General features: G+C 42.8%; 1 protein-coding gene across 1 annotated transcript in view; it reads left to right on the top strand.

Moving 5' to 3' along the window:
• The window catches only part of LOC139174768 (thrombin inhibitor hemalin-like), a 36242-nt gene extending 12994 nt beyond the window's left edge, over positions 1-23248 (top strand). Inside the window, exons 2-6 of the mRNA XM_070765320.1 lie at positions 3203-3279; positions 14775-14954; positions 16621-16803; positions 19844-20023; positions 23080-23248. Coding sequence (XP_070621421.1) covers positions 3207-3279; positions 14775-14954; positions 16621-16803; positions 19844-20023; positions 23080-23084 — 621 coding nt within the window. The 5' untranslated portion in view covers positions 3203-3206 and the 3' untranslated portion in view covers positions 23085-23248. The remainder of the gene's footprint in view (positions 1-3202; positions 3280-14774; positions 14955-16620; positions 16804-19843; positions 20024-23079) is intronic.
• Positions 23249-26448: the final 3200 nt, after the last annotated feature.

Here is a 26448-nt window from a genome sequence, read left to right as displayed (position 1 = left end):
CTTATGTTTTGTGGGTCTTGGTGTTTGGTTTTCTGTGAAAAATGGGTCCAAATGGCTCTTTGAGTATTTAAGATTGCTGACCCCTGTTCTGGGAGGAACCGAAGAAGCTTCTTGGAGGTGAAGTGAAAGGTCTTAGAAGAAAAAGCAGAAAGTCCAGCTGCCTCTTGAAAAAAAAAAGCATCTTTGGGGCAACTTGGATGACTGTGAATCCCCATAGACATCTCTCATCCTAGCCTTCCTTTCTGATACCTCCTAGCCTGGCTTGCCTTCCATCCCTTGTTTGATACTGACCTAGAGGTTTTGTTGTTTTATGTTTTGGAGAAAGATATAATTCATCCTAAACCTTAGAATGATTTAGAATGAAAGAATAAAAGTAAAAGAGACAGAGAAATAGAAAGAAAGGAAGGAAGGAAGGAAGGAAGGAAGGAAGGAAGAAAGAAAGGAAGAGGAAGGAAGGAAGGGAGAGGGGGAGAGAAAGCTATCTACTATTATTTTTTAATTGTTTCATTATTTATCATGTGTTAATATTTTACATTGTCCCTACACCTACAGTGATTTTACTGTCTTCCTTTTGCCCAGGGCTACCACATATTTAGTAGGGATTTACATGCATTCAATGTCTATAGTCCAGAGCATAAATATGTGTGTGTTTATTTTGTATATCAGGTTATATTAGTCCATTTTAATATGGTACTCCTGGTATGTGATGTTTTTCATACATACAAAGACACACTCTTGTAATCTTTGACTTTTAGGCTTGCTGTCAAACATCAGCCATAATACTAATTATTGTTTTGCACATTATGCAGGAAGTATTACATTTTATTTGTAATAAATTTTATTTTATTTTATTTGTGAAATATAACTGAAATGTTTTTGCACTTATATTGGTTCTCACCGGGGGCAGATTTCTATTTCTGCCGCTACCAGTGTGTTGCGCAGTGCTTTGCTTTGCCTGGGGGTGCATGCACATTCCAGCATGTTTTTCCTTCTGCACATGCCCAGGAAGCAAAATCATGCTTGGGGTTTTGCCAGATTCGCTTGTACAGTTCAGCAGTATCTCGTGCTGCAGCCTGTAATACGCCTGTGACGGAGGCTCTAAACCGAATTGCGCCCTTGTGACCTCTCTGTGGCAACAGACCACTGGAGATCTCATTGGTTTAATGAGAAGCTCGAGGGAATGAAACGCCAGAAGAGAGAAAACCATATCCGAATCTGACCAACCACTTGTAAAAGCTCATATTTTGATTTATAAAGTGGCGATCAGGTCGAGAAGTGTTTACAATATCGGCATGATAGTGTCTGCGGAATCCCGTGACTCGCTCCCTCCTTAACCAGGGGGATGTTGAGGAACCCTTGCAGGGTAGTGCTGAGACCTTTAACAACTTTTTCGCAGATAAAATACCTCTGATCCGGACTGGCCTTGACTCCAATTGGAATGCAGTGTCGGCTGACAATAAGTCAGTCGAGGTGACAGGGGCTCGTCTTAGTCTACCTGTTTGGAGCGAGTTTGACCTGGTGACACCTGATGAAGAGGACTGTCAGGCCCAAGGTTAAAATGTGAATTCAAAGGCTGGCCTGACACAGTAAAGAAAAAAAATGGTTTTTTTAAAAGTGAGAGAATATGCCATGTAGCACACATTCTTTCACGCAGAATCTAAAGTAACTGAACACAGGAAGGAATTAGAAGTCTCTGCATTGGAATTGTCCACATGATTGTCCGTGTCGGGATGGTAGATGAGCTTTTTGACCTGGATGTAATCTTAAGGGACCTTAAGTTGGAATGAAGCATGCTGAATCTAATTTGGCTCTGTTAATAAATATGACTCAGCTAAAGAAATATGACGTGGAAGTTCATTTATTTTCTCAGATGTCTTATTGTTCACTTGACAAGGACAAGGCCATTGCTTGTGAGTTCCGCCACTTGCTTATTGGACCCGAGTCTCTCCTGGCTGGTTTCGGCCAGCAGGGAGGTGACATTGAGCTGGATCAAGGAGATTACCAATGCTTCCCTGAGGGAGGGGGTCCTTCCCGGCTCCCTACAAGGATACACTTGTGCACCCCCTCTTCAAGAAGCCTTCCCTGGACCCACCCGTATTTAATAACTATCATCCTGTCTCCAACCTTCCCTTTATGGTCACTGGGATTTGTGCGGTAGCAGGCGGTTCCGGAGGTACTCTGGTCCAATGCCAACACTTTGAATTGTGACCGGAAACTGATCAGCAGCCAATGCAAGCTACGGAGTGTTATAGAAATGTGGGCGAATCTGGGAAGCCCCACGATGGCTCTTGCGGCTCTCTCATCATCATTCCAGGTACTGCATTGGCTGTCAATTAGTTTCTGGACACAATTCAAAGTGTTGGTTATAACCTAGAAAGCCATAAATGGCATAGGGCCAGATTATCGCCGAGACTGCCTTCTGCCGCACGAATCCCAGCGTCTGGTCAGGTCCCATAGAGTTGGCCTCCTCAGGGTCCCATCGGCCAGACAATGTCAGCTGGCAGGACCAAGGGGAAGAGCCTTCTCTGTGGGGCCCCCAGTCCTATGGAATCAGCTCCCCCTGGAGATTCGCACTGTCCCAACCCTCCTTGCCTTCCGAAGCCATGCCCACATCACATGACCATCAAGATACCCCACAAATAAGCCACGCCCACAGAACTGGCAGTAAAAATTTAGAATCCACCTCTGATAGCATTCTTTTTTTTCCCATTATTTTATCAGCACTGATTGAGGGACTGCTCCATTTTCATGAAAGCCATTTAGGTGGATGAAGAAGGACTCCTTTTAGGGATGAGGGCATAATTCAAATTTGTGGGAGCTGGTGTTTTTGATGGAACCATGCTAAACTAAATCCATTGACACCCCCCACCCCACAATTGAAATGCTGGTAGAAAGATAGTTGGTAGTTCTTCCTTGACTATGTCACGAAGTAAGAAAAAATGGTTGTGTAAGAGCAGCAGGTGATGCAAAAGTCAGCCTAGCTTTGTCCTTTCATCTCTTTCCTCATGCTGTCAATTTAATTCAGGTATAATTTGTTACTCATTTGTTAAAATCCATAGCACTGTTTATGGATGATTGGTGGAACCGTACTCAGGGTCCCTAGATATGACCTCCTCATTCCAATTACATGGATGCAGAGGTAAACTTCCCTATTGAGCATCTTATAAAATGACTCAACTCAACATTGGATTCTTCCTTTCAGGACAATGAAGAATACAATCTACGTGCTCCTCACTTTTGGACTGCTCATTTTCTACTTTCGGGATGTCTCTTCTAAAGGTAGGTAGATAAGACCTTCTTTTTCTCTCCAAACTTGACAGGAATATTTTCTCGACTTTCCTCCCTCAGACTCAACACTTTTGGAGATAGCTGTGGCTGAAGGATAGTTGGAATGATTGGTGGGTGTTTAAAAGTGTAAAATATATAAGGCATTTCCTACCCTAACTCTTTCCATATGCTTGCAATTTATTAAATACAACATTGTTACACATCGCTATGTTTTATTTTGCACTGCTTAACCACTATGAAGATATGTAGTTATTGTAGATCATAGTGAGTAAACTACACATAGTATTTTCCCAATAGATCTGCTCATTGTTCAAACTGTATGGATGTCTAGCTGGATATCCTACAGTGCAGTGGTCCCTAATCTTTCCAGCTCAGGAAGCTCAAACTGCTCAAGGAGTTGCTGATACAGTTGTACAGAGGAATCATTGAGTCTGCCATCTGCACCTCTATAACTGTCTGGTTTGTTTCTGCAACCCAACAAGACTGACACAGACTTCAGAGGACCATGTTACAATTTTTTAAAAAAATTGTTCCCAGTTGTTAAGTGTGTTTTCCTGATTGTTTGTATCATAAATGAATAGAAAAAAGTTATTATTCCCTGTGAACTTTGCTTTCATGGTCAGCACCAGTGTTCCCCGTAAGCTGCGCACGTGCGCGTGCGCACACCCCAAAATACCCCCCCAGGCACCCTTTTCCATGGGCGCGCGCACCCTGTCCCCCTGCCAGCCCGCGGGGGGGGTACAGGGACAGGGAGGTGCTGGCAGTAGGAGGAAAGGGAGCCGCAGCCGCTCCTGCCTCCCCACGGTGCCTCCGGCCCCCTCACGCTCCTGGCCTCTCGGCCCTGCCCCCCGCCCGCCCGATCCGCCCCCTCTCCTCCTCCTCCGCCTTCTACCTTGGGGTGCGACTTCTCCAGCGGCTGCCGCTTCTCTTTGGAACGAAAGCGCTCCCAGCCAGGGGGCTGCGAGAGAGGGCTTTCTCCGTGCGCTTCGGGAATGCCCGCCCTGCCCCTCTCGCAGCCCCTTTGTTGGGAGCGCTTTCGTCCCGGACTTTCAGCAAGGGGGCTGCAATAGAGGCAGGGCAGGTGTTCCCGAAGCGCTCGGAGAAAGTGCTCTCGCAGCCCCCTCGCTGAGAGAGAGAGGGAGGGAGAGAAAGTAAGTGAGAAAGAGAGAGAGACAGAAAGGGGGGAGAGAGTAAGAGAGAGAAGAGAAAGAAAGCAAGAGAGATAGATAGAAAGAAAGAGTGAGAGAGAAAGAAAACGAGAGAGAGAGAAAGAGAGAGAGAGAGCAAGAGGGGGAGAGAGATAGAAAGAGAGAGAAAGTGAGAAAAAGAGAGAGAGAGCAAGAGGGGGAGAGAGAAAGAGAGAGAAATGACTCTTGATTTAAAGCATATGGTAAAAAGCACCCAAATAATAACAGAGAAAAAAATCCCAGCCGTTTGTGTGTGTGTTTGTGTGTGTGTGTGTGTGAACTCTTGAACCATTTCCAATAGCTCACGTGTTATTGGAAATGGTTCAAGAGTTCACACACACATACACACACACACACAAATACACACACAAGGGGGGAGGAGACAGAGATGGAAAAAGAGGAGAAGATAGTAATAATAGTAATAGATTTCGGGTTTGTTTTATTATTAATTTGTTTTAATAAAAAAAGAAGGGAATTTTTTTTCTTATTTATTTATTTATTATTTATTTATACTTCTATGCCGCCCAGCCCCAAAGGGATTGTCGCTCTGACACTATACTTTTCTGCCCACATCGAAAAAAAATTAGAGGGAACATTGGTCAGCACAACGATATTTTGAAATTGACCTACTTTTAAAGATATTTGCAATATTTCAAGATACTTAAGAAGCTTCTGGAATTGTGAGAACTATCAAGGTTTCTAGAACTGTCCAGAATTATCTAGAACTTTCTGGGACTGTACAGAATTGTAGGTAGCTGTATAACTACAATTATATAGGGCCATTATAGCCCTTCCTGAGAGACAGAGAGACAGGATCTAATTGATTGGGATTGCATAGTAAGTGGGCAATGGCAGGCAGAGTTCACTGTGGGGAAGAACAATGTAAAGTGGGAGCCCCTGGTGGACCCACGCAAGGTGCTGATGCCACCACTACACATCAAGTTGAGGCTCATAAAACAATTTATCAGGGCTCTAGATAAGGAGTCAAGACCTTTCAATTACCTCTAAGATCTTTTCCCTAAGATGTCTGAAGCAAAGATCAATGCTGGTGTCTTCGTCAGACCTCAAATCAAGAAGATCATAGAGTGCAGTAAATTTCCCAAGAAGCTGAATAGGAAGGAGAGAGCAGCTTGGAACAGTTTTGTCGCAGAGGGTCGCGGCTTCCTAGGCAATCATAAAGATGAAAACTATGTACAACTGGTTCAGACTCTGATAAATGACTATGCTGCAATGGGCTGCAGGATGTCACTCAAAATCCATATCCTCGATGCTCATCTTGATAAGTTCAAAGAGAACATGAGAGCTTATTCAGAGGAGCATGGTGAGCGCTTTCAGCAAGACATTATGAACTTTGAACGCCGTTACCAAGGATAATATAACAAAAACATGATGGGCAACTATATTTGGGGATAGATTCATGAAACTGATTTGCAGTATAGTCATAAATCTTGGAAAACCGCACACTTCTGAACAGTTTTTGTTAATCTGTGTGTCTATTTGCAATGCATATAGTGTTCTTAGTCTGACTGTATAAATGAGAAGATGCAAAATTCTCTGTTTCTATGGTAAAAATGCATAATTTTCATTGCTGTGGTCACCAAAGTGAAGTTTATGATGAATGTAAGCAATTTTTAATTTGTTTTAGACATAAGCAATTGGAATATAACATTTAAAAGCTGGGAACAAAAATTGTGTTATGTAATCAGAACTGCAGAAAAAACAATTGCTGCCAACCTGCCTTCCACTGAGGACCTGTATACTGCACGAGCCAAAAAGAGGGCGGTGAAAATATTTACTGACCCCTAGCATCCTGGACACAAACTGTTTCAATTCCTACCCTCAAAATGTCGCTACAGAGCACTGCACACCAAGACAACTAGACACAAGAACATTTTTTTCCAGAATGCCATCACTCTACTAAACAAATAATTCCCTTAACACTCAGATTTTTTTTACTAAATCTGCACTTCTATTTCTACTAGTTTTTTTCCTCATCTTTCCTATCATCCTTTTCCTTCTGCTTAAACTGTATGACTGTAACTTCTATTATTTGTGGATCAGTAGGGTTAGTGGTAGCAGCAGTTGCAGGGATGGGGGAGGAAGGGATGGTTTCACACAACAGTGGGCAGATGGAGTGTTAGGCACACCAGGAGAATGGAGGGTTGAGTTGAGCCGGGTGAGTAGAGGTGACTGAGAAAATGATTGGAACAAGAGCTCCAGAGATGCCACATCAGAGGCTGTGAGCCAAAAGTCCACAAGAGATCAGGGAGAAAGTGACAGGGTAAGTCAGACTCTAGCAGCCCTTCTGGGAGTAATGCTACAAGTGGAGGCTCATTTGTTTGTTTGTTTGTTTGTTTGTTTGTTTGTTTGTTTGTTTGTTTGTTTGTTTATATACCACCACAGCAGAAACCAACGTCCTCTCCAAAGGATTCAACTTTGCAGTCGTCGCCAAACTCATCCCCACTGAAAACATCATATGCGGAGTTGAAGCCACCCTAACCAAAATCAACCAAGATGAAGCCAATAAAACCAGACTCGAAGTCACCAATGTCCTCTGCTCCAGCATTCCACCCAGAAGCAACTTACATAAAGATGAACAAAAAGCACTCACCAACTTGAGGAAAGACAATAACGTAATCATCCTCCCAGCAGACAAAGGCAATGCCACTGTGGTGATGAACACATCTGACTACCAAGACAAGCTATCCAACCTACTCCACGACCCCGCTTACAAACCTCTAAGCACAGATCCTACCACCTACCTGGAAAAAACTACCAAATCCAAAATAAAAGCTTCTCCCATCAGTGAAGAAATCCAGCAAAGAATCATCCCCAGAGAAAAATCATCCAGATGCCCCAAACTCTATGGCCTCCCCAAGATACACAAAGAAGGAACACCACTCAGACCCATAGTCAGCTCCATAGGTTCACCCCTACAGGATCTTGCCAAATTTCTTGCCAAACAACTCCAGCCCTATGCAGAATCCATCATGTCTCATGTACAAAACTCAATCCACTTCATAGAAATCATAAAGGAACAACACCTACAACCCAGTGACCTTCTCGTAAGCTTCGATGTCATATCTCTCTTCACCCAAGTGCCTATCAAAGAAGCCCTGACAGCCATCCAAAACAAATACAACCCCCCGAAGCACATCTTAGATCTGACCAACCACTGCCTGATGAATACATACTTCATCCACAATGGACAAAGATACAAACAGATGGAAGGAGCCCCCATGGGATCACCCCTGTCACCCGTCATCGCAAACTTATACATGGAATATTTTGAAACCAACGCCTTGGACAAATCTGAACACAAACCCAAACTCTGGCTTAGATATGTAGATGATACTGTCGTAATTTGGCCACATGGGAAAGAAAAACTGGACAGCTTTCTCACACATCTCAACAGCCTACACCCCAAAATACAATTCACCATGGAAATAGAAACCAATAACAAACTTCCCTTCCTGGATGTCCTAATCTACAAAAAAACCAATGGCTCCCTAGGACATACTGTCTACCAGAAGAAGACACACACCAACCGCTACTTGAACACAAAATCCCACCACCACCCTGCACAGATCAATTCCGTAGCCAAAACCCTCATTTCCAGAACCAAACACCTAGCCGACAAAGACCACCTGGAACCTGAATTACACATTCTCACAAATGTATTCATTTCCAATGGATTCCAAAGAGAGGCAATCAACAACTTAATCCAAAGAGACCCCCCCCCCCAAGAACCAAGACACAGAACAGGACAATGGCATCGCCCTCCTCTCTTACATCAAAGGCACCACAGATAAAATCAGTAAACACAGCATCAAGACAGCCTTTGGTACAGATAAAAAAATAGCCAACATCCTAAGAAACCCGAAAGACAATATCCAGCTAGAAAACCAGGGAGTTTATCAAATACCGTGTAAAATCTGCCCAGCCACATATATTGGACAAACTAACAGGAGAGTAAATGCACGTGTTGCAGAACACAAGAATGCATTAAGGAAAAAAGAAAAAACCTCCTCCCTTTTCCAACACTTCAAAACTACAGGACATGAAATTGATTTTGACAGTACTAAATTAATTTCCAAAACAGAACACTACAGCAAAAGAATAATCATGGAAGCCATCGAGATAGAAAAACATCCCCAAAATATGAACAAGCGGGATGATACCTCCCGCCTACCAGACATCTGGAAACCAGCCCTCAAACGTATCCCAGCCACAGAAACTGAAACCAGATTCAGAACACACATTGCAAAACAATCAAGTAGCCTGCAAGCTCCAACTACTCAGGATATCATGCCTAATCCACAACCATTAACTAATCAGCATACCTCAGCTATATCAATGACCCCAGGTGTTACCCCACTGACTCACCAGGAAGTTTCTACACAGCAGGCAATTGCTGAGCCATCAAACCACACCCAGCCACCAGTATTTATAGAAGGAAGGCAGCTCAGGTCTCGCAGTGTTCGCCCTAGCACAAGGACAGAAACACCAGCCTGAAGATGACGAGTGGGACCTCGTTGAAACGTCGCCAGAAATTTCCAAATCCTACATGGGAAGAAACCCGAATATACCCAGACCGTCATATCATTCCCATTCAGTGTCTCGTCGCCCCAAGCCTGGCAGCATAGATGAGCCTTAAGACTCTTGAGGAAGGCGAGGAGGGTGGGGGCAGTACGAACCTCTGGGGGATGCTGATTCCAGAGGCCCGGGGCCCTCACAGAGAAGGCTCTTCACCTGCGCCCTGCCAAATGGCATTGTCTAGTTTAGAGGACCTGGAGAAGGCCGTCACACCTGACCACAGTTTCCTCTAAGGTGCGCGGCTGCACACGCGATAATCAACTGGTGTGCAGCATTTTCAACTGCAGCACAGACCCCAGACAGAGAAGATGCAGGCTCTTTGCAGAGGACTCCCCTCCGGCTCCTGACAGAGAAGTTTGAGCCTGAACTCAGGTTACCCACCCTCCCACTGAGCAAAGAACTCCAGGGGTCTGAGTACCTTTTATCCTGTGGTGGCTTCCAGATTGCTGCTGCTGCTGAGAGACTCTTTATCCCATTAATTCAAAGGGGCATGGAAGCTCCGCCCATAAGATTACTTTTGGATTCCATTGGGCAGCCCACTCTGTCACTTAACTTTTGTCTCTCCTTCCATTGGAGGATTATTTATTTATTTATTTTATTTATTTATTTTCTCCAATACACAATGAGGGTTTTAGTGGGTATATATCTATATAAACATAGTAAAATACATGGTGAAGGTTATAGAGGAGATACTCATAGTAAAATATATTTAAGAAATAATAGAAAAGAAGATATAGTAATAGAAAGAAAGGTCTAGGAGATATAGGAGAGCAACAGGACAGGGGATGAGTGGAAAACAGTGTTTGGTACCCGATATCGGCATTTTGAATATACAGTGATGCCCTTTGGACTCACCAATGCCCCTGCTGTTTTCCAGCATTTGATGAACGATGTATTCAGGGACATGTTAGACCATTTTGTGCTCATATACCTGGATGACATTTTAGTGTACTCCCCCTCCATGTCTAGTCATTTGGTACATTTGTGCCGGGTTCTGCTCCGGTTGAGAGAGCATCGTTTATATGCTACGCTGGAGAAATATCAGTTTCTTCAGACCACCATATAATTATTAGGTTATGTCATTTCTCCAGGGGGCATAGCCATGGACCCGGGCAAGGTGTCAGCACTAAAAACCTGGCAACCCCCAAGGAGAGTCAGGCATGTGCAGAGGTTGTTGGGGTTTGCAAACGACTATTGCACATCCATACTAGGGTTTGCCCAGTTGACCGCGCCTCTCACCCGGTTGTTGCAAAAACAGGTCTCGTTTCATTGGAGTGAGGAGGAGCAGTGGGCTTTTGTAGTTCTTAAGGACGCTTTCATGAAAGAGTCCTTGTTGCAGCAACAACAGATCCGTGCCAGCCATTTGTCATTGAGATTGACACCTCTGATGTTGCCGTCAGCACTGTACTTCTACAGGCCCGTCCCGAAGGTGGTACCTTGTTTCCGTGTGCCTACCACACCAGAAATCTCATGCCCTCAGAAAAAAAAGCGCTGGCTGCTACCCAGGAACCCGTCAACTTGTGGAGGTGTATCCGTGAGATGCAGCGGGGGGGATGGGTTTTTCGCACAGCGGGTGAGGGAGATGGGGCCCAATTCTCCCTGGACATTTGCTGAGGGACTGCTCTGGTACCAGGGGCAGTTGAATGTGCCAGCAGGGCCGCTTCACAGATTGATTCTGTCCAATGCCATGACAATCCTGCGGAGGGTCATTTTGGTTTGTTTAAAACCTTGGACTTAGTGACTCGAACATTTTGGTGGCTGCGAGTCCAAGATGACATTAACTCATATGTTCCCACATGTGAACGGTGTCGTGCGGCCAAGTCAGCCACAGGGGCCCTGCCAGAATTATTACAGCCATTCCCAATGCCCACGAGTCCGTGGGGAGCTCTGTCAATGGACTTTGTCACACATTTGTCTACCTCATCGCGGTTTACCACAGTCGTAGTGGTGATGGACATGTTGACAAAAATGGTCCATTTCATCCCCTGTCACTGGGTACCCACATCACTTGACACCGCTAAATTGTTTTTGCAACATGTATTCCGGATTCATGGACTTCCAGATCGAGTTGTGTCGGACCGAGGAACTCAGTTCATGGCACGGTTCTGGAAAGAGCTTATGTCTGCTTTACAGGTCCAAGTTTGTCTCGCTTCGACCCAGCACCCTCAGACTGATGGGGGAACAGAAAAAACCATTGCCATTTTGAAACAATACCTGCGTTGCTTTGTGTCAGACCGGCAGGCTGATTGGTCATGCTTCCTCCCAGTAGCGGAGTTTGCGTTTAATAACTCCCAGGATACCTCCATCAGACTCATGCCATTGTATGCGAACTATGGCTTCCATCCCCGGTTTTTCCCATTAACTCTGTTAGATTCCCCGGTCCCCGCAGCAGAGGATTTCCTATTGGAACTGCAAGCAGTCCATGAGATGGTAAAGCAGTATTTGATCAAGGCCAAAGAGGACTACAAACGGGTGGTGGACCAGTCCTGGTGAGACGTCCCCCCGTTGGCTGTTGGTGACCAGGTGTGGTTATCCACCAAACACATCGCGTCGGAATTACCTCGACGTAAACTGGATCCATGCTTCATGGGCCCTTTCATGATTGAGAAGGTCATCAATCCAGTGGCCTATCAACTTACTTTGCCTGCCAATCTGCGTGTTCACCCTGTTGTCCACCCTTTTTCTTTTGGTCCCTGTGTTTCCTGAGTGCTCTTTGCAAGACAAAAGAACGCTTAGTTTATTTTGCATTTTGTGAGAAACAACATTGTTTTGAATTTTCAAATGTGTGTGTGTCTGAAATTTGTACCCTTGAATTTTTGGGAGGCTCATACCAGAGAGCCCGGCAGAACAGGTATGCATGCCCCTTACTTCTTCAACAACATCCACTGCTAATCTCAAATGTAAACTGATGAACTCAAGAAGCATCGTTAATAAAATACCTGAACTCCTTCTCTTACTGCAAACTGCTAATTTCGACATCATATTTATCTGTGAAACATGGTTAAATGAATCCCTCCCTGACTCCGTTATCACAGTAAGTGTCTATCAAGTTTACCGTTCTGACCATGAATCCCGCAGAGGAGGTGGTGTTGCAATCTTCTACAAGACATCACTCAATCTTTAAAAAGTGCAAGTTAAACAAGAACTTTATCTTCCTGAAACCATCATCTTTGAACTGACTTTAGATACCACACTTCGCTTTTTTCTATGTTATAGAGCTCCAGATTATGATATCACATACGCGAACAAACTAACCTCACTACTAATGTGGGCAAGCTCCCACCCTCATCCTCTTATATTTCTCGGTCATCTAGTTACTAACAACACTAGACTTAACAATTGTCTTGACATCATCTTCTGCAACAGTCTACACTCAATATATGGACTACAAATATAAGAACCCTTTTCTAACAGTGACCATAGCATGATTGACTTTTACCTAAATATACACCCTGACAAAAACCATCTTAATGAAAGGACAACCAACTATAACTTCAAAAAGGCCAATTACAACCTCATCGAAGCCTACCTCTCACCTCTCGACTGGTACACAATTTTCTCTGATTGCATCACTACTGAAGACCACTACAATATGTTTTTACTTGAAATCCAAAGAGTCATCAAATTATATGTACCACTAATATTCTCCAAAACTAAGAAAAACAAATTACCCATAAAAATAAGAAAGCTCCAAACCAAAAAAAGAACTTTTTGGCGCAAAAATAAAGCAGGTCATGTTTCAAACTTTAAAAGCCGGTAAAAAAAATTGTGTCACCAAATAAAGACTGAATGTACTAATTATCACATCATCCAAGAAGAAAACCTTCTATGGACAAAGTCTACACGTGCCTTCTACAACTTTGTTAACAATAAACTCAGAAAACTCTAGATCCATCCCACCCCTTAAAGGAACAAACAACATAGACCATAATGATGAATCAGTCGAAGCCAACCTCTTTAACACCTTCTTCAGCTCAGTCTTTGTTAACAACAATGGCTCATGCCCAACATTTCCTAATCGCACCACAAATAACCTCAACGATCTTACACAAATTGATTTTACGGAAGATGACATTAGAAAGGCATTGCACAACCTAAAACTATCTTTATCTATTGGACAAGATGGAATATGTGCATACTTTTAAAAAAAGCTCTCTTCCACCTTGGCTGAACCTCTGAGCATAATTTTTAATAAATCCTTCAGTACTAGCTCCCTACCCACACTATGGTCACTTGCCACAGTCATCCCTATCTTTAAAAAAGAGATCCAAGCAACAGAACCTATCTCCTTGTGTTGTGTCACCTGCAAAGTTTTGAAATCAATCAATTCCACAAGACTTGAAATTCTTGGTTTAGACAACTTACAACTCCATCGTCTCCATTCCGACTTAATTATAGCTCATAAAATCATATACCAAAACGTCCTACCTGTTAACAACTACTTCACCTTCAACCACAACAACACACGAGCACGAAATCGATTTAAACGAAATGTCAACCTCTCCAAACTTGACTGCAAAAAATACGACTTCAGCAACAGAGTAATCAATGCCTGGAATGCACTACCTGCTTCTGTGGTTTCTACTCCTGACCCCAAAACCTTTAACGTTAGACTATCTACAATTGACCTCTCCTCCTTTCTAAGAGGTCTGTAAGGGGCTTGCATAAGCGCACCATTGTGCCCCGCCCCTGTCCTATTGTCTTCTTTTGTTACTTTTTATCATTACTTATCTAATGTTTAATATGTACAAATTATCACCCTATAATTGTTTGACAAATAAATAAATAAACAAATAAATAAAAATAATAAAGAAACATGCAGAAATGGTAGAAGGTGATATATGTACATAAAACACATAAAAACAAAGGGAATACATCTTTGGGAAGGTCCTTGCAGATCTCTTCAAGAAATCTGGGACATGTAAAGCTCCGGGAAGCAGGAACAGAGGTGAACACTGTGTAGTTGGTATAATGTTCACACGAAAAATATTTACTTACTTACTTACTTACTTACTTACTTACTTACTTACTTACTTACTTACTTACTTACTTATTTACTTACTTACTTATTAGATTGCTGCTGGCCTTGCAGGAGTTAGGTGAGCAGGAAGAGTTCACCCATGGGATGGAAGGAGCCTTGTGAGGAGGACGAGGCTGAGTAAGGGGAAGCGCGTCTGCCCCTTCCTCACCAGGCATAGAAGATGTGGCCAGATTCCCAAGGAAGGGGCAGCTGTCACATACATGGGAGGAGAGAATTGAGGAAAGCCACTAGTTGTCTTGAGAATTTATGAAGGGGGGGGGGGGGAGAGGAAAAGCATGCAAAATAAGAGAAAATGACATGTCCTGCTTATGGTTAAATGAATCCCTCCCCGACTCCGAGTTCAGGTATAAAAGTCCCTTTTCTGCAGTATTTAGGTCAGACCTTAGTTGTGCAGTGTCAACATTATTCAGATGTTGGGAAAATGGACAGCTGACAAAGTTTTAAATGGTTGAAGAAAGGTCCATGTAAAGTCTCTGGAAGAGAAGGAAAGAAAATAGCCCTACCAGCTGCTCCCTTCCAGATGCCCAGGTCCTTCCAGTAGATGCTCAGATATTCACATTGTCGTGGACTCTGGAATCAGAATGCAATATATTTCCACGAGATGATCTTCTAGACTTCCTTAAAAGGGACACTCTGTCTTATGTTCTTCTTTTCATTTTCAGATCTATATCGCGCAAAATGTACACTTGGAGTTAACAAAGGAAGATGCCAAAAAAAATTAACTCGCTACTATTTCCACCTAAACACTAAGAAATGTGAGATGTTTGCTTATAGTGGATGTGGAGGCAATGCCAATAACTTCAAATCTTTGGAGCAATGCAAAAGTGAATGTCCAAGCCATGGTAAGGAAGAAACTGAAATCTTTCCCTTGCTGTACAAATATATTAAAAAACTATAAGCTTTCCTATTAATAATATAGTCTGCCCAAAACCTTTAGATACTGTTTTTGTACATCAATAAGAAGCAACAAGTGAATCACAATCAGAATAGAGGGAAGGGATCTAGGAGGTCATCTAGTCCAGCCCCCTGCTCAAGCAGGATATCTCATATCCCATACCAGTGATGGTGAGCCTTTTATTCCTTGGCTGCAGGTTGCAGGAAGAACATGGGTGCATGCTAGGGGATGGGACTTTTTGCCTCCACCAGTTGGATGAAGCTCTTTCCTCCACAGCAGCTGATCGGCCACTGCCTTCTCTCCCTCGCCCAAAGGCCCCTAGCTCTTCGCCCCAGCCCTTTGGTCACAAAAATCCACATTCAGCCACAGCCTTTTGGCCACATGGGACACTTCACCACCATCGAATCAGAACGGTTCTTACAAAGCGCTACTTTTGGAAGGAAAGAATGGGACAGTTTGCTCTTTCATATACACACACACCAGTTGAATGATAGAGATGGAAGGGGCCTCAGAGGCCATCTAGTCTGACCTTCTCATTCAGGAGATTTACAGAATGATAGAAAGGGAAGGGACATCAGTGGTCATCTAGTCTGACCCCCCTTCTCATTCAGGAGACTTACAGAATGATAGAGAGGGAAGGGGCCTCAGTGGCCATCTAGTCTGACCTGACCCCCCTTCTCATTCACGTGACTTAAAGAATGATAGAGAGGGAAGGGACCTCAGTGGCCATCTAGTCTGACCCCCCTTCTCATTCACGTGACTTAAAGAATGATAGAGAGGGAAGGGACCTCAGTGGCCATCTAGTCTGACTCCCCTTCTCATTCAGGAGATTTACAGAATGATAGAGAGGGAGGGGACCTCACTGGCCATCTAGTCTGACCCCCCTTCTCATTCAGGAGATTGACACAATGATAGAGAGGGAAGGGGCCTCAGTGGCCATCTAGTCTGACCTGACCCCCTTCTCATTCAGGAGACTTGCAGAATGATAGAGAGGGAAGGGACCTCAGTGGCCATCTAGTCTGACCTGACCCCTCTTCTCATTCAGGAGACTTACAGAATGATTGAGAGGGAAGGGGCCTCAGTGGCCATCTAGTCTGACCCCCCTTCTCATTCAGGAGATTTACAGAATGATAGAGGGTAGGGGCCTCAGTGGCCATCTAGTCTGACCCCCCCTTCTCCTTCAGGAGAAAATAATTTGCATCCCCACACCCATAATGCAATGCTCACCCGCAGCTCTGCACCCCAGCAAATGTGTACAGGCCTCGTTGAAGCCTCCAGACTTCTGGTAGGCTTCCTGAAGTCTGGGGATGGCAAAAGAAGCCTCCCCCGCATTCCGGGAGGCCAAAAATCAACTGGCCAGTGAGCATGCATGCAGTTATTTGAAGGCTTCTAATAGCAATTGGCAATGGCTCAAATTTGAGTGTTCTCAATATGTTGGTTTTCATTTTTTCTGACCTTTGGAGCAGATTGCTCAGGATCTATTTTTCCAGTAAATGCTCAATATTCACATTGCCCTGTACTCTGGAGTCAGAATACAATATCTATTCACATGATGATCTTCTGGGTTTCCTTAAGGAGGACAGTCTGTCTTATTTTCCTCTTTATATTTTCAGGTGAAAAATGGGAAGAAATGTGTAATCATTCCCCAGACGTAGGAAGGTGTAGAGCTGAGTATCATCATTTTTATTTTAATACAGCAACTGGAAACTGTGAGGAATTCATTTATAGTGGATGTAAAGGAAATAAAAACAACTATAGAACTTGGCTTAGATGCAGAGATACATGTTTAAGTTCTGGTAAGGCAGAAATTTTAATCTTTCCATTGTCATACCCATAAATACAGATGCAGTATTATGTTACTCTTGTCTACAATCATTGATCTGAAGACTCCTCAATATATTTATAATACGAATCCCAGCGACCAGTTATGTCACCCACCTCTGTCGTCAGGCATGGGGGAATTGAGACTTTCCCTTCCCCCTAGGCTTATAAAATTTATGCATGCTATGTCAGTATATATGATTGGTTTCTTAAATTGGGGTTTTTAAAATTAACTTAAATATTACATTTGTTTACATTGTATTATTATTATTGTTGTTAGATTCCCCGAGTCTACGGACAGGGGCGGCATATAAATCTGCTTTATAAATAAATAAGTAATAAATAAATGTCCTAGATGAGGGAATGGAAGAGGAACTCATCACATTTTGAGCTTATATTAACCTGGTGGGAATGGGCAACACCCAGAAGATAAACTCAGCTTCTAAAAAGATCTTGAGAAACTGGAACAATGGGCACAATCCAACAAGATGAATTGAAATGTGGAGAAAATTAAAGCTTTACATTTGGGTAGGAAAAAAATCAAAGGTATAAGTATAGATCAGGTGAGACCAGGCTCAAAAACTATGAGACAGATCTTTGAGTTCTAGTCAGTGAAGCGGTGCAAAAATGTTTACTACTACATTGTGGGAGTGCCTTATTTTATGGGTGTGGCTTGATGATCATGTGACCAGGTAGGAGTGGCTTGCCATGCATGTGACCGGGTGGGAGTGGCTTGATGATCAGGTGACCAAGGGTGGCTTAAAGGTCATGTGAGTGGGTGACAAAACTGGATCACATGACTCCATGACTGCAACTGTCGTAAAAGTGACCAAGATGCCAAGCATCTGGATTTTGATCATGGGGGTGCAATGGTCCTCAAGGTGGCGAGGTGGAGCAGCATGTAGAGTGCAGTACTGCAGGCCACTAAAGCTGACTATAGATCTGTAGGTCAGCGATTCAAATCTCATCACCAGCTCAAGGTTGACCCATCCTTCCAACCTTCCAAGGTGGGTAAAATGAGGACCCGGATTGTGGGGGCAATATGCTGGCTCTCTTAAAAAAAGTGCTATTGTTAACATGTTGTAAGCCACCCTGAGTCTAAAGAGAAGGGCGGCATAAAAAATTGAATAAAGAAATAGAGTGGTACCTACTTAAGAACTTTTCTAGATAAGAACCGGATTTTCAAGATTTTTTTGCCTCTACTTAAGAACCATTTTCTACTTAAGAATCAAAGCCTTAAAAAATTTCCCAGGAAATTTGGGAGCGGCCCGAAGGCCCGGCCAGTTTCCTGCCAGTTCCCCTTTAATCCTGGCCATGTGGGCTGCAAGAGCAGCCTTTCGGTGGTGCTTAAGGAGGCTTTGGCAGTCCAGAGGAATGGCTGACTTTGCACATGTTATTGTTCTAGTTCAGGTGGCTGACAAAGGACAAAATAAGCAGGCTAACCACTCTGCCAAACTTAAAAGTGGGAAAAATGCTGTTCAGAGAATCCCATCTCATGCAATAAATGTATTCACAAGAGTTAAACTTGGCTATAACTACCTGTTCTGGAGAATCTTATGATTCAATTTATTTGGGTGATAATGGGATAACTCAAAATCCAGATTAAAAGTGTTAAGCAGCCAAAGATTTGCATGTTGGGGTGCAATGGCTTGAGCCAGGCTGCTGTTCCCCCTTTTAAATTGCAATCAGTTTAGGGGTCCCCCAGGCTGATGTGAAGCCTGAATCTGTCAGCCTATAACAATCAGTGTACCACTGACACTTTTCTTCTCTCCCACCAATGAAGGGCTACCAAAATTTGTACTACCACAATGTGGGCATGGCTTATGCATTTTCTTTCAACATCTTTCAGTGTAAATAGGGTGCTCCGGAGTGGAGCTCCATTTTCGCTACCCCACTGCGTTCCCCCCTGTCCAGGCAGCAGCCCTCCCCTGCCACTGCCCCACTTGGTCTTCTCTTTTAAATTATCTTTAGTGAACAATAACCTGCGATAAGCATGCTTCCAATCACCATTGCAAACTGCATACTTGGAAAGTTAAATGATTCTGCTCCTTAATTTATCAAACCAATCATGTATGGTTTTCTAGATATTAAAGGCATTGTGTAATGCTGGATAACTTAAACCAATTGGATGTATGAAACAAACTAATTTAGTAGTCTATAACCTTAATTTTAAAAAATTGAAAATACAGTATGTTTTTTTAAATTCAGTGTGACAATTTCTAGTAGGCATATTTTGGATTTAAATATTTCCTACCAGAGCCCAAAAATATTATTCCCTTTTAGCATTAATATTTTAAATGACTTTGCCATATGTACTTGCAGCAAACTGTAATTGATGGTTTCTTATTTCTGTTGCACAATGGAGAAAGAAAGATTCCTTGCTTCAGTTAATTTAGATTGCCTGTCAATACAGCAGTTAAGAATTGTCCCATTAGGTTATTACATGGATTTGAATGAATGTAATTTTTTTTAAAAAAAGCAGTGTAGCTTCCATTATAAGGATCCTTGTTCAGGTTTTACCCATCTAAAGATCTCACAGAGTGAGTCTGCACCAGTCCCTTCCTTCCTCCTCCCCCACATTCACACACACACACACACGCACACACACACACACACACACACACACTCGAGGTAAAACTTTTAATCTAAGCAACAGAATATAGGAGCAGAAAAAAACCATAGCCTGAGGCTCCGAACTATCCTTCCTCCCCCTCCCTCCTCGCTTCTTTTTGCTTTCAGGGTGGGAGGGAAACCCAAATAAAAACAGAAGCATTTGACTATCTGTAAATAGGAGAAAAAAGGCATTTTACAGCTGCCATAGCACCATTTCTGGGACTGAAAAGTTAAGGGGACCCAAGCAGAATGGGTTCTAAGCAGAAGTGGGCTGCTAAGGTGGAACGGTGACGTGTGCTCACCCCAGGTGATCGGTGCACCTGTGTGTCAGTGAGCAATTTTGCTACCTGCCCATTTTTGTGTTGTCAGCCAATTGTTGATTCAAAAACTCTTCAATTTCAGATCCAATTCCTAGGAAATGTACACTTCCCCGAAGAATAACCTGGTGCCTTGTTCCTAGGAAGCGCTATTATTTCAACATGACAACTGGGACATGTACGGCGTATATTTATCCTGAATGTGCAATGAATGAAAACAGCTTCTTTTCCATTGAAGAATGCCAAAACGTATGTTTAGGAAAAGGTAAGGAAATATTGCAATCTAGGTTCTGTACTAGTAAGAGGTGAAATAGGAGCTCATTATTGGGATCAATCAGTAAACATTTAAAATGTTAAAAACACGAAAAGAAATTTCATTAAGGAAGGACCTAAAAGTAGCTTACTCTTTTTACACTTTCCCTTGGAAATGGAAACGTTTTATTTTTTTTCTTTTTACTTTCATCTGTATCTCAAGTGATATGTCAACTTCCCAAAGTTGTGGGACCACGAAAAGCTGTGCTTATTCACTTTTACAGCAACAAAGAACTGTGAGAAATTCAATTACAGTGGATGTAAAGGGAATAACAACAAATTCCTAACTTTAAAATGTTCAAAGGTACTTCACAAGAAGAGCCCTTCATTCCTCCACTCGAAACCGAATACCCTACGAAACTAGACTTACAATCCTGGGTCTTAAAAGCTTAGAACTACAACGCCTTAAAAATGATCTAAGTATTGCCCACAAGTTCATATGCTGCAATGTCATGCAAGTCAAAGACTACTTCAGCTTCAACCACAACAACACAAGAGCACACAACAGATTCAAGCTTAATATTATATCCAGTAGGGGAGCAAGGAGGAGGGTGGAGTTGCTGCTCCACCGGACTACGGCAGATAACATCGTAAAAAAGGAAATTGCAGCTTAATTCGATTTAGGACTTACAGTTTTTAGAAGGTGAGCACTTGCTGCCCAGGAGGACACTCATTCTCTATTGCTCTGTGCTCCATGTCCCTTTCTGCCCCCAGAGTCTGTAGCTTGGTCAGCTGGGCTTCAGAAAATGGCGACCGAGGGACAAAGCTGAGCCGCTTGTCATTCGCGGCATCGCAGCATGCTGCCTCTTGCCTCCTCTTGTGTATTACCTGCATTCGGGAAGACAGAGGACAGAGAGGACAGAGAATGGGTTTGGAGTCCCAGAGGAAGATATCCTTGTGTCCAACCCCGAGAAGATCCCGTTGCCCCTTGCTCCTCGGCGTTTGCTTTGGATTATTTTCGCCGTGGAGATTCTGTTGAGGAATCAGCTGGGGCTCGGAAAATGGCATCCGCCAGCTAAAATAGAGCCGCCTGCAGTTTGTTTTTTCTTCTGCTGCTAAGCCACAACGCCGAGAGACTGAATGATTGAGACAGCTGAATTGAGGCAGCCAGACCCACCGGACGGACCAGGGACGTCAGAACGCTGAATGATGGGAGTGTTCGGTGTCGGAGGGCCAGTCAGGTGGGGGGCTGCATGGAGAAGCTGAGCTGGCTGCCAAGGAGGAGAAGGAGGAGAAGGAGGTCTGCGAGAAGGCGAGGATGCCGAGGAGGAGAATATCATGAACACCAACGGACCATATTGTGGTTGCGTGGAGGCTCTGGATACCGCTGGGAACATGGGGGACTGGAAATGTTAACTGGTGAGAATGGTGGTCAATGGAGGGTGACCAGGGTAATCGGCGAGAGTATGGAAAGAAACTGGGAGCCCTGGCCAGTGGCAGCAGTTAACACCAAAGTGCTTGACCAGAGACTTGGACATTCATATTGGACAATTTTAGAACTCAGCTGACTTAAATCTTGGCACTTTTTTGCTGCTGACTTGATTAATGAATTATTGACTATTTCCTATATTTACAATAATTAATATTTATAGTTGCATAGTACTTAGTTCTATATTTTAAATTTTTAGCTTTGTATTAAATTATTGTGGGGATTTTTAAGAATGATGAATGGGAAGGGTGGAATGGTGGGAATGATATATATGAATTGAATGAAGGGAGAGTGCCAAGGTTGGAAGATTAGGGTGAGAGGGCTGATTTGTATGAAATTAATGAGTGGGGTGGATGGGATGATATGTATATGACTAATGGGAATAGTATGAATGTTGAATTTAGCTTACCTGGCGATGGAGAGGAAGGAGGGAAGGGGGCATCTATCTCTGAGGTGGCAGAGGGCCAGAATATCTCGGTCTTGCTGGGGAGATGTAGATATGGCGGGAGTCACGGGGCTAGCCATTCTGGAGGAAGAAGGGATCGCTGCTTAAAAGCGATCCCCTGTTCCAGTGCTGTGAGCTCAACCCGGGGTACTGGTGACGAGTGTAATCCGGGTCCTGGGCTCAAGCTGCTGCTACTCAATGCCAGATCGGTAGTAAACAAAGCTCTACTCATCCGGGATTTGATCCTGGATGAGGAGGCCGATCTGGCATGTGTGACTGAACCCTGGCGGGGCCCAGAGGGAGGAGTCCCTCTCTGAGAAATATGCCCAGCTGGGTTTCAGGTATGGCATCAGCCTCGATCCCAGAGAAGGGGGGGAGGAGTGGCTATTGTAGCCAAGGAGAACCTTCGCCTGTGTACACTCGTTCCCCCTGAGATTGTAGGTTGTGAGTCCCTCCTTGTGAAGTTGGACTTAGGGGTTCAGGTGGGCTTGTTACCCACCCACCCTCTGCTATATCCAGGATGTCTTTCAACAGGTTGCCCGTAAGGGCTGAGAAGGAATTTTTTGCAATCTAGTAAATTTATGTCAGATTGTTTTATTTTGCCTTCTCCATCCTGGTCATGTGTGAGGTTTAAGGGATTAGGGGTGTATTCGTTTGTAATTAGGTTGATTTGATTTTTTTTAAATTATTGGTCACTATTTAGCAGAAATGAGGCGGAAAGGGTGTCAGTTGAAACTGTGTGTTCTAACTTGGCATCTTTTGAAAGGTGATGGGTTCATGCTTCCTCACAGGACGGAGTGGTGGGAAGAAGGAATGCTTGGGCTCATCCACATCATTTCCCAGGTCACGGGGGTGAGCCCTCCCATACATTGGGCGTGGCTTTCACATTTGGGTGAAGGCGTGTCATGCTTCACCCGTACCAAGCAAGGAGGTATACCCATTAGTTGCCCAGGTATGTTGTGTTCAGGTATTCCGCCCCATTTAGCTTCCTCTGCAGGTCTCTTTTGTAATTCAATAAAGTGACCCATTTTTCATCCAGCTCTTGTGTTTGAGTGTTCATTCCCCGTCCAACGCAAACTATTTACATATTTGCCTCTTCTGCTGAAAATTTGATTTTGATTCTCTCTCTTTCCAGGATAACATGGACTCTATTTCCTGATCTCACTGATGGGATCCTTTGACAGTTGGAGTGGATTCAACAGCTAAAGAAGGAATCCAAATTCCACATAGTCTCCCACTGAAACACCTTGCATACATCTGACTCTAATCATAATCTTAAATAAACATATGAATGCTTTGACACACTAATATCCAGTTTCTGATTTGTACAGCTCCTTTTATTCCATCACACTTTTTACCACATTGCAAATAAGACATACAATACAGAGTATTCAGAAAATATATCAGATTCAGGAAATATTCAAAGTTTTATTGTAGTACAGCAGTGGTTCCCAAAGTAGGTAGGATGGAGTGGAACACAGTTCCACCAGCGGAAATGAAGCTGCATGCCCAGCTCCACCTGACTGGCAGCACTCACTTCTGTGATTATCAGTCTCGGATGGGCTTTCATTTTTGTCCCTGCTGCTGCTGCATCTGCACTCCTCACTTTTTCCCTCTTTCCTCCTTCCTAGCCTCGGATGAGCTTCCCTCTCTCCTGCCCGGCTCCCCTCCAGCCTCACGTGGCCACCTCCCAAGGCCAGGAAGGAGGAAAGAGGAAAAAAGCGAGGAGCACACAGCAGCAGCAGAGCAGAGCCACATGAAAGCATTCTTGGCTGCAATCTTTTCCCCATTGAAAAGTCCTCACTCTGCCTGCAGCTGGGATGAAAAGGCATCATGTGGCAATAATAACCTTGTGACTCTTCCTTGACATTCTGATATTTTTAAATTCCCTCCCCCCCCCATCCAGGGAGACCAGCACCGGCAGGAGTTGCAGGGGGCCCTTTTCCTCCCCCCTCTTTTCTCAACAGCTGATCTGCAACCATTCACCTAGCTACCCAGCTTGAGGCATGGGGCAAAGCAGGAAGGAGAGCAGGGGAAACGCGAAGCAAATTGTCACCTCAACGAGCGACACTGGTGAGGTTGTAAGTCGAGGACTTAACCTTGAACGATGATGATCATTGAAGCCACTCCCACCTGGTTACATGGCTGGCAAGCCATTCCTACCCAGTCACATGACCCTCAAGCCCATAAGTTTTGTGGTGAGGTGTCTATGTTGTTATTTAATTTAAAAAAAAATCTAATTCTTTTTCAATCCAATCTTTGTATTGAGGGTCTCGAAGAATGTTTCTATTCATTCTCCAATATCTTGGTTTCCCTTCCAAGTAATTGTCAATGGGTTATGATCTGCCCAATTGTTTGTTTCAATTTCAACATTTGAAACATATTCGGAAATCTGAGTTGAAATCCATGCCATATCTATTCTGGTCCAAATTTTGTGTGGATTTGAATAAAAAGTATATTGTTTATCTGTAGGGTGGCGATTTCACCACAAGTCTTGCACGATTAATTCTGAAGTCATTTTCCAAAAAGTTGTAGGTAGGATTGTTTTCTTTTTCTTATCTTTCTTTTTACCTGAATAATCCATTTGGCTGTTGGCTATCGTGTTAAAATCTGCAATTATAAGCATGTTTTCAAGAGATAACTCTAATATTTTCTCAAGCAATTCTTTATAAAATATTTTTTGATTTTCATTTGGAGCATAGATCCATATAATAACGAGAGGTCCCGTTTCTAAATTTATTTGCAAGATTAAGATTCCGCCTTCATTGTCGCTAAAAAGTTGTTTAACCTCAATCATTTTATCAATATAAATAGCTATCCCTCTCCTTTTTTTCTCCGCTACACTGGTAAACAGATTACCTAATTTAGGGTTACTAATTTAGGGTTACATAATAACTCTCTGTTTGCATTTTTGATATGGACTTCTTGTAAAATCATAATTTGCGCTCTTAATTTTTGAAGTTTGGAAAATATCTGTTTTCTTTTTCTTTGGTGATTCAATCCATTTACATTTACAGAATTTTTTTTTACATCTGAGTACATTTCTATTTATATTATTTGTTTGTTTCTCTAGGTTCTCAAAGTCTAGTGCTTAGTACCAATTCTTGTTGTGGTTGTGATTGTTTTTTCTTAGAATCTTCAGTTTCTTCCTTCCCCTTGGAGGTCGCACCCCACTCCTCTCCTTCCACTCCAATTTCTCTGTATCATACATCATATCTATATAGACCAGATTGTTCCTAAATGTTTTTTGCTTCATCAACAGTCACTAGTTTTATTCTGGATCTTTGCCAATAGAAAAATACCCCTTCTGAAATCAGCCATTGGAAAATTATTTTTTCTTTGATTAAAATTCTTGTTAAGAAGTAGAATTCCCTCCTCCTTTCTCATACTCTTCTTGGCATTTGTTTTAATATTATTACGTCTTTGACTTTGTCCTTTAAACTTTCATCTCTTGACCAGTTCAGGATGTCGTCACTTATGGTTTTTCTGATAAATTTAATGTGCACCTCTCTTGGTAGGTTATGTTTTCTGGCATAGCTAGTTTGGACTCTGTATATTTCATCAATCTCCTTAATTACTTCCTGTGGGTCCATCTGTAAAATCTCACCTACTATTTCTGCCATTTTCGATCCCAAGTTTTCATCCTTTTCTTCATGCACACTTTGGAATCTCAACCCATGTGAGGCTCGTTGTAGTTCTAAGTTAGTGATAGCTTCATCAAATCCTCTATTTACCACAGTACTGTGGTCTTCAAATTCATCCATTCTCTTTTCGGTCTTTTCCATTGTATCTTCAACCTTTTTCATTCATTGTTCCTTTTCCTTTAGAGTTTGCTGCATCACTTCAATTTTCCCGTCCAATGCTTGTACACTTCCCTTCATGTTCCCTATTTCAGCCTTTAGATCACTCATTTCTGCTTTTATCCCTTCATAATGTTTTTGAGCTTCTTCACATGCATCATCTCTGTTGGCATTCATAGAAATTTTGAGCAAGGCCAATGTGTCTTGAATAGTCTGCAAAGTTGGCTGTGCTGGGTTTTTTTCTTTTTCTTTCTCCTTCTCCTTGCTCAACATACTTGTTATTGTTCTTTGTGATAAGGGAGATGGCGATGGTGAGGGGGAGCTTTATGGTGTAGCAGTTCGAGTTGGAGTTTGGTTTTTTTGAAGTTTTTATAATAGTGGATGTAGTAGACATCTTAGGTGCTTTTCTAAATCTTTTAAAACCTATAAATTTTAATTGTTTCCAAAATGGCATCAATTTAATAAGCTTACAATTTCATTGTTATTGTAAAAATGATATTAATGGAAAATAAAAGAAATTTTAAAAGAAAAAGAAGAATACAGCCAATAATTGATAAAAAAAAGAAAAGGCAAAAATTATATCAGCAATACTTGGGTAACTTATATATATAGGGGAATGCTTCCAATGCTCTGCAAACTTGGTTTTCAATTGAAAAATGTAGAAATATAATATCAAATATAATACCAAATCACTAAATTACTAA

This window comes from Erythrolamprus reginae, chromosome 12, assembly GCF_031021105.1.
Source record: "Erythrolamprus reginae isolate rEryReg1 chromosome 12, rEryReg1.hap1, whole genome shotgun sequence".
In the NCBI taxonomy this organism is placed as follows: Eukaryota; Metazoa; Chordata; class Lepidosauria; order Squamata; family Dipsadidae; genus Erythrolamprus; species Erythrolamprus reginae.
This window is presented reverse-complemented; position numbering and strand designations above follow the sequence as displayed.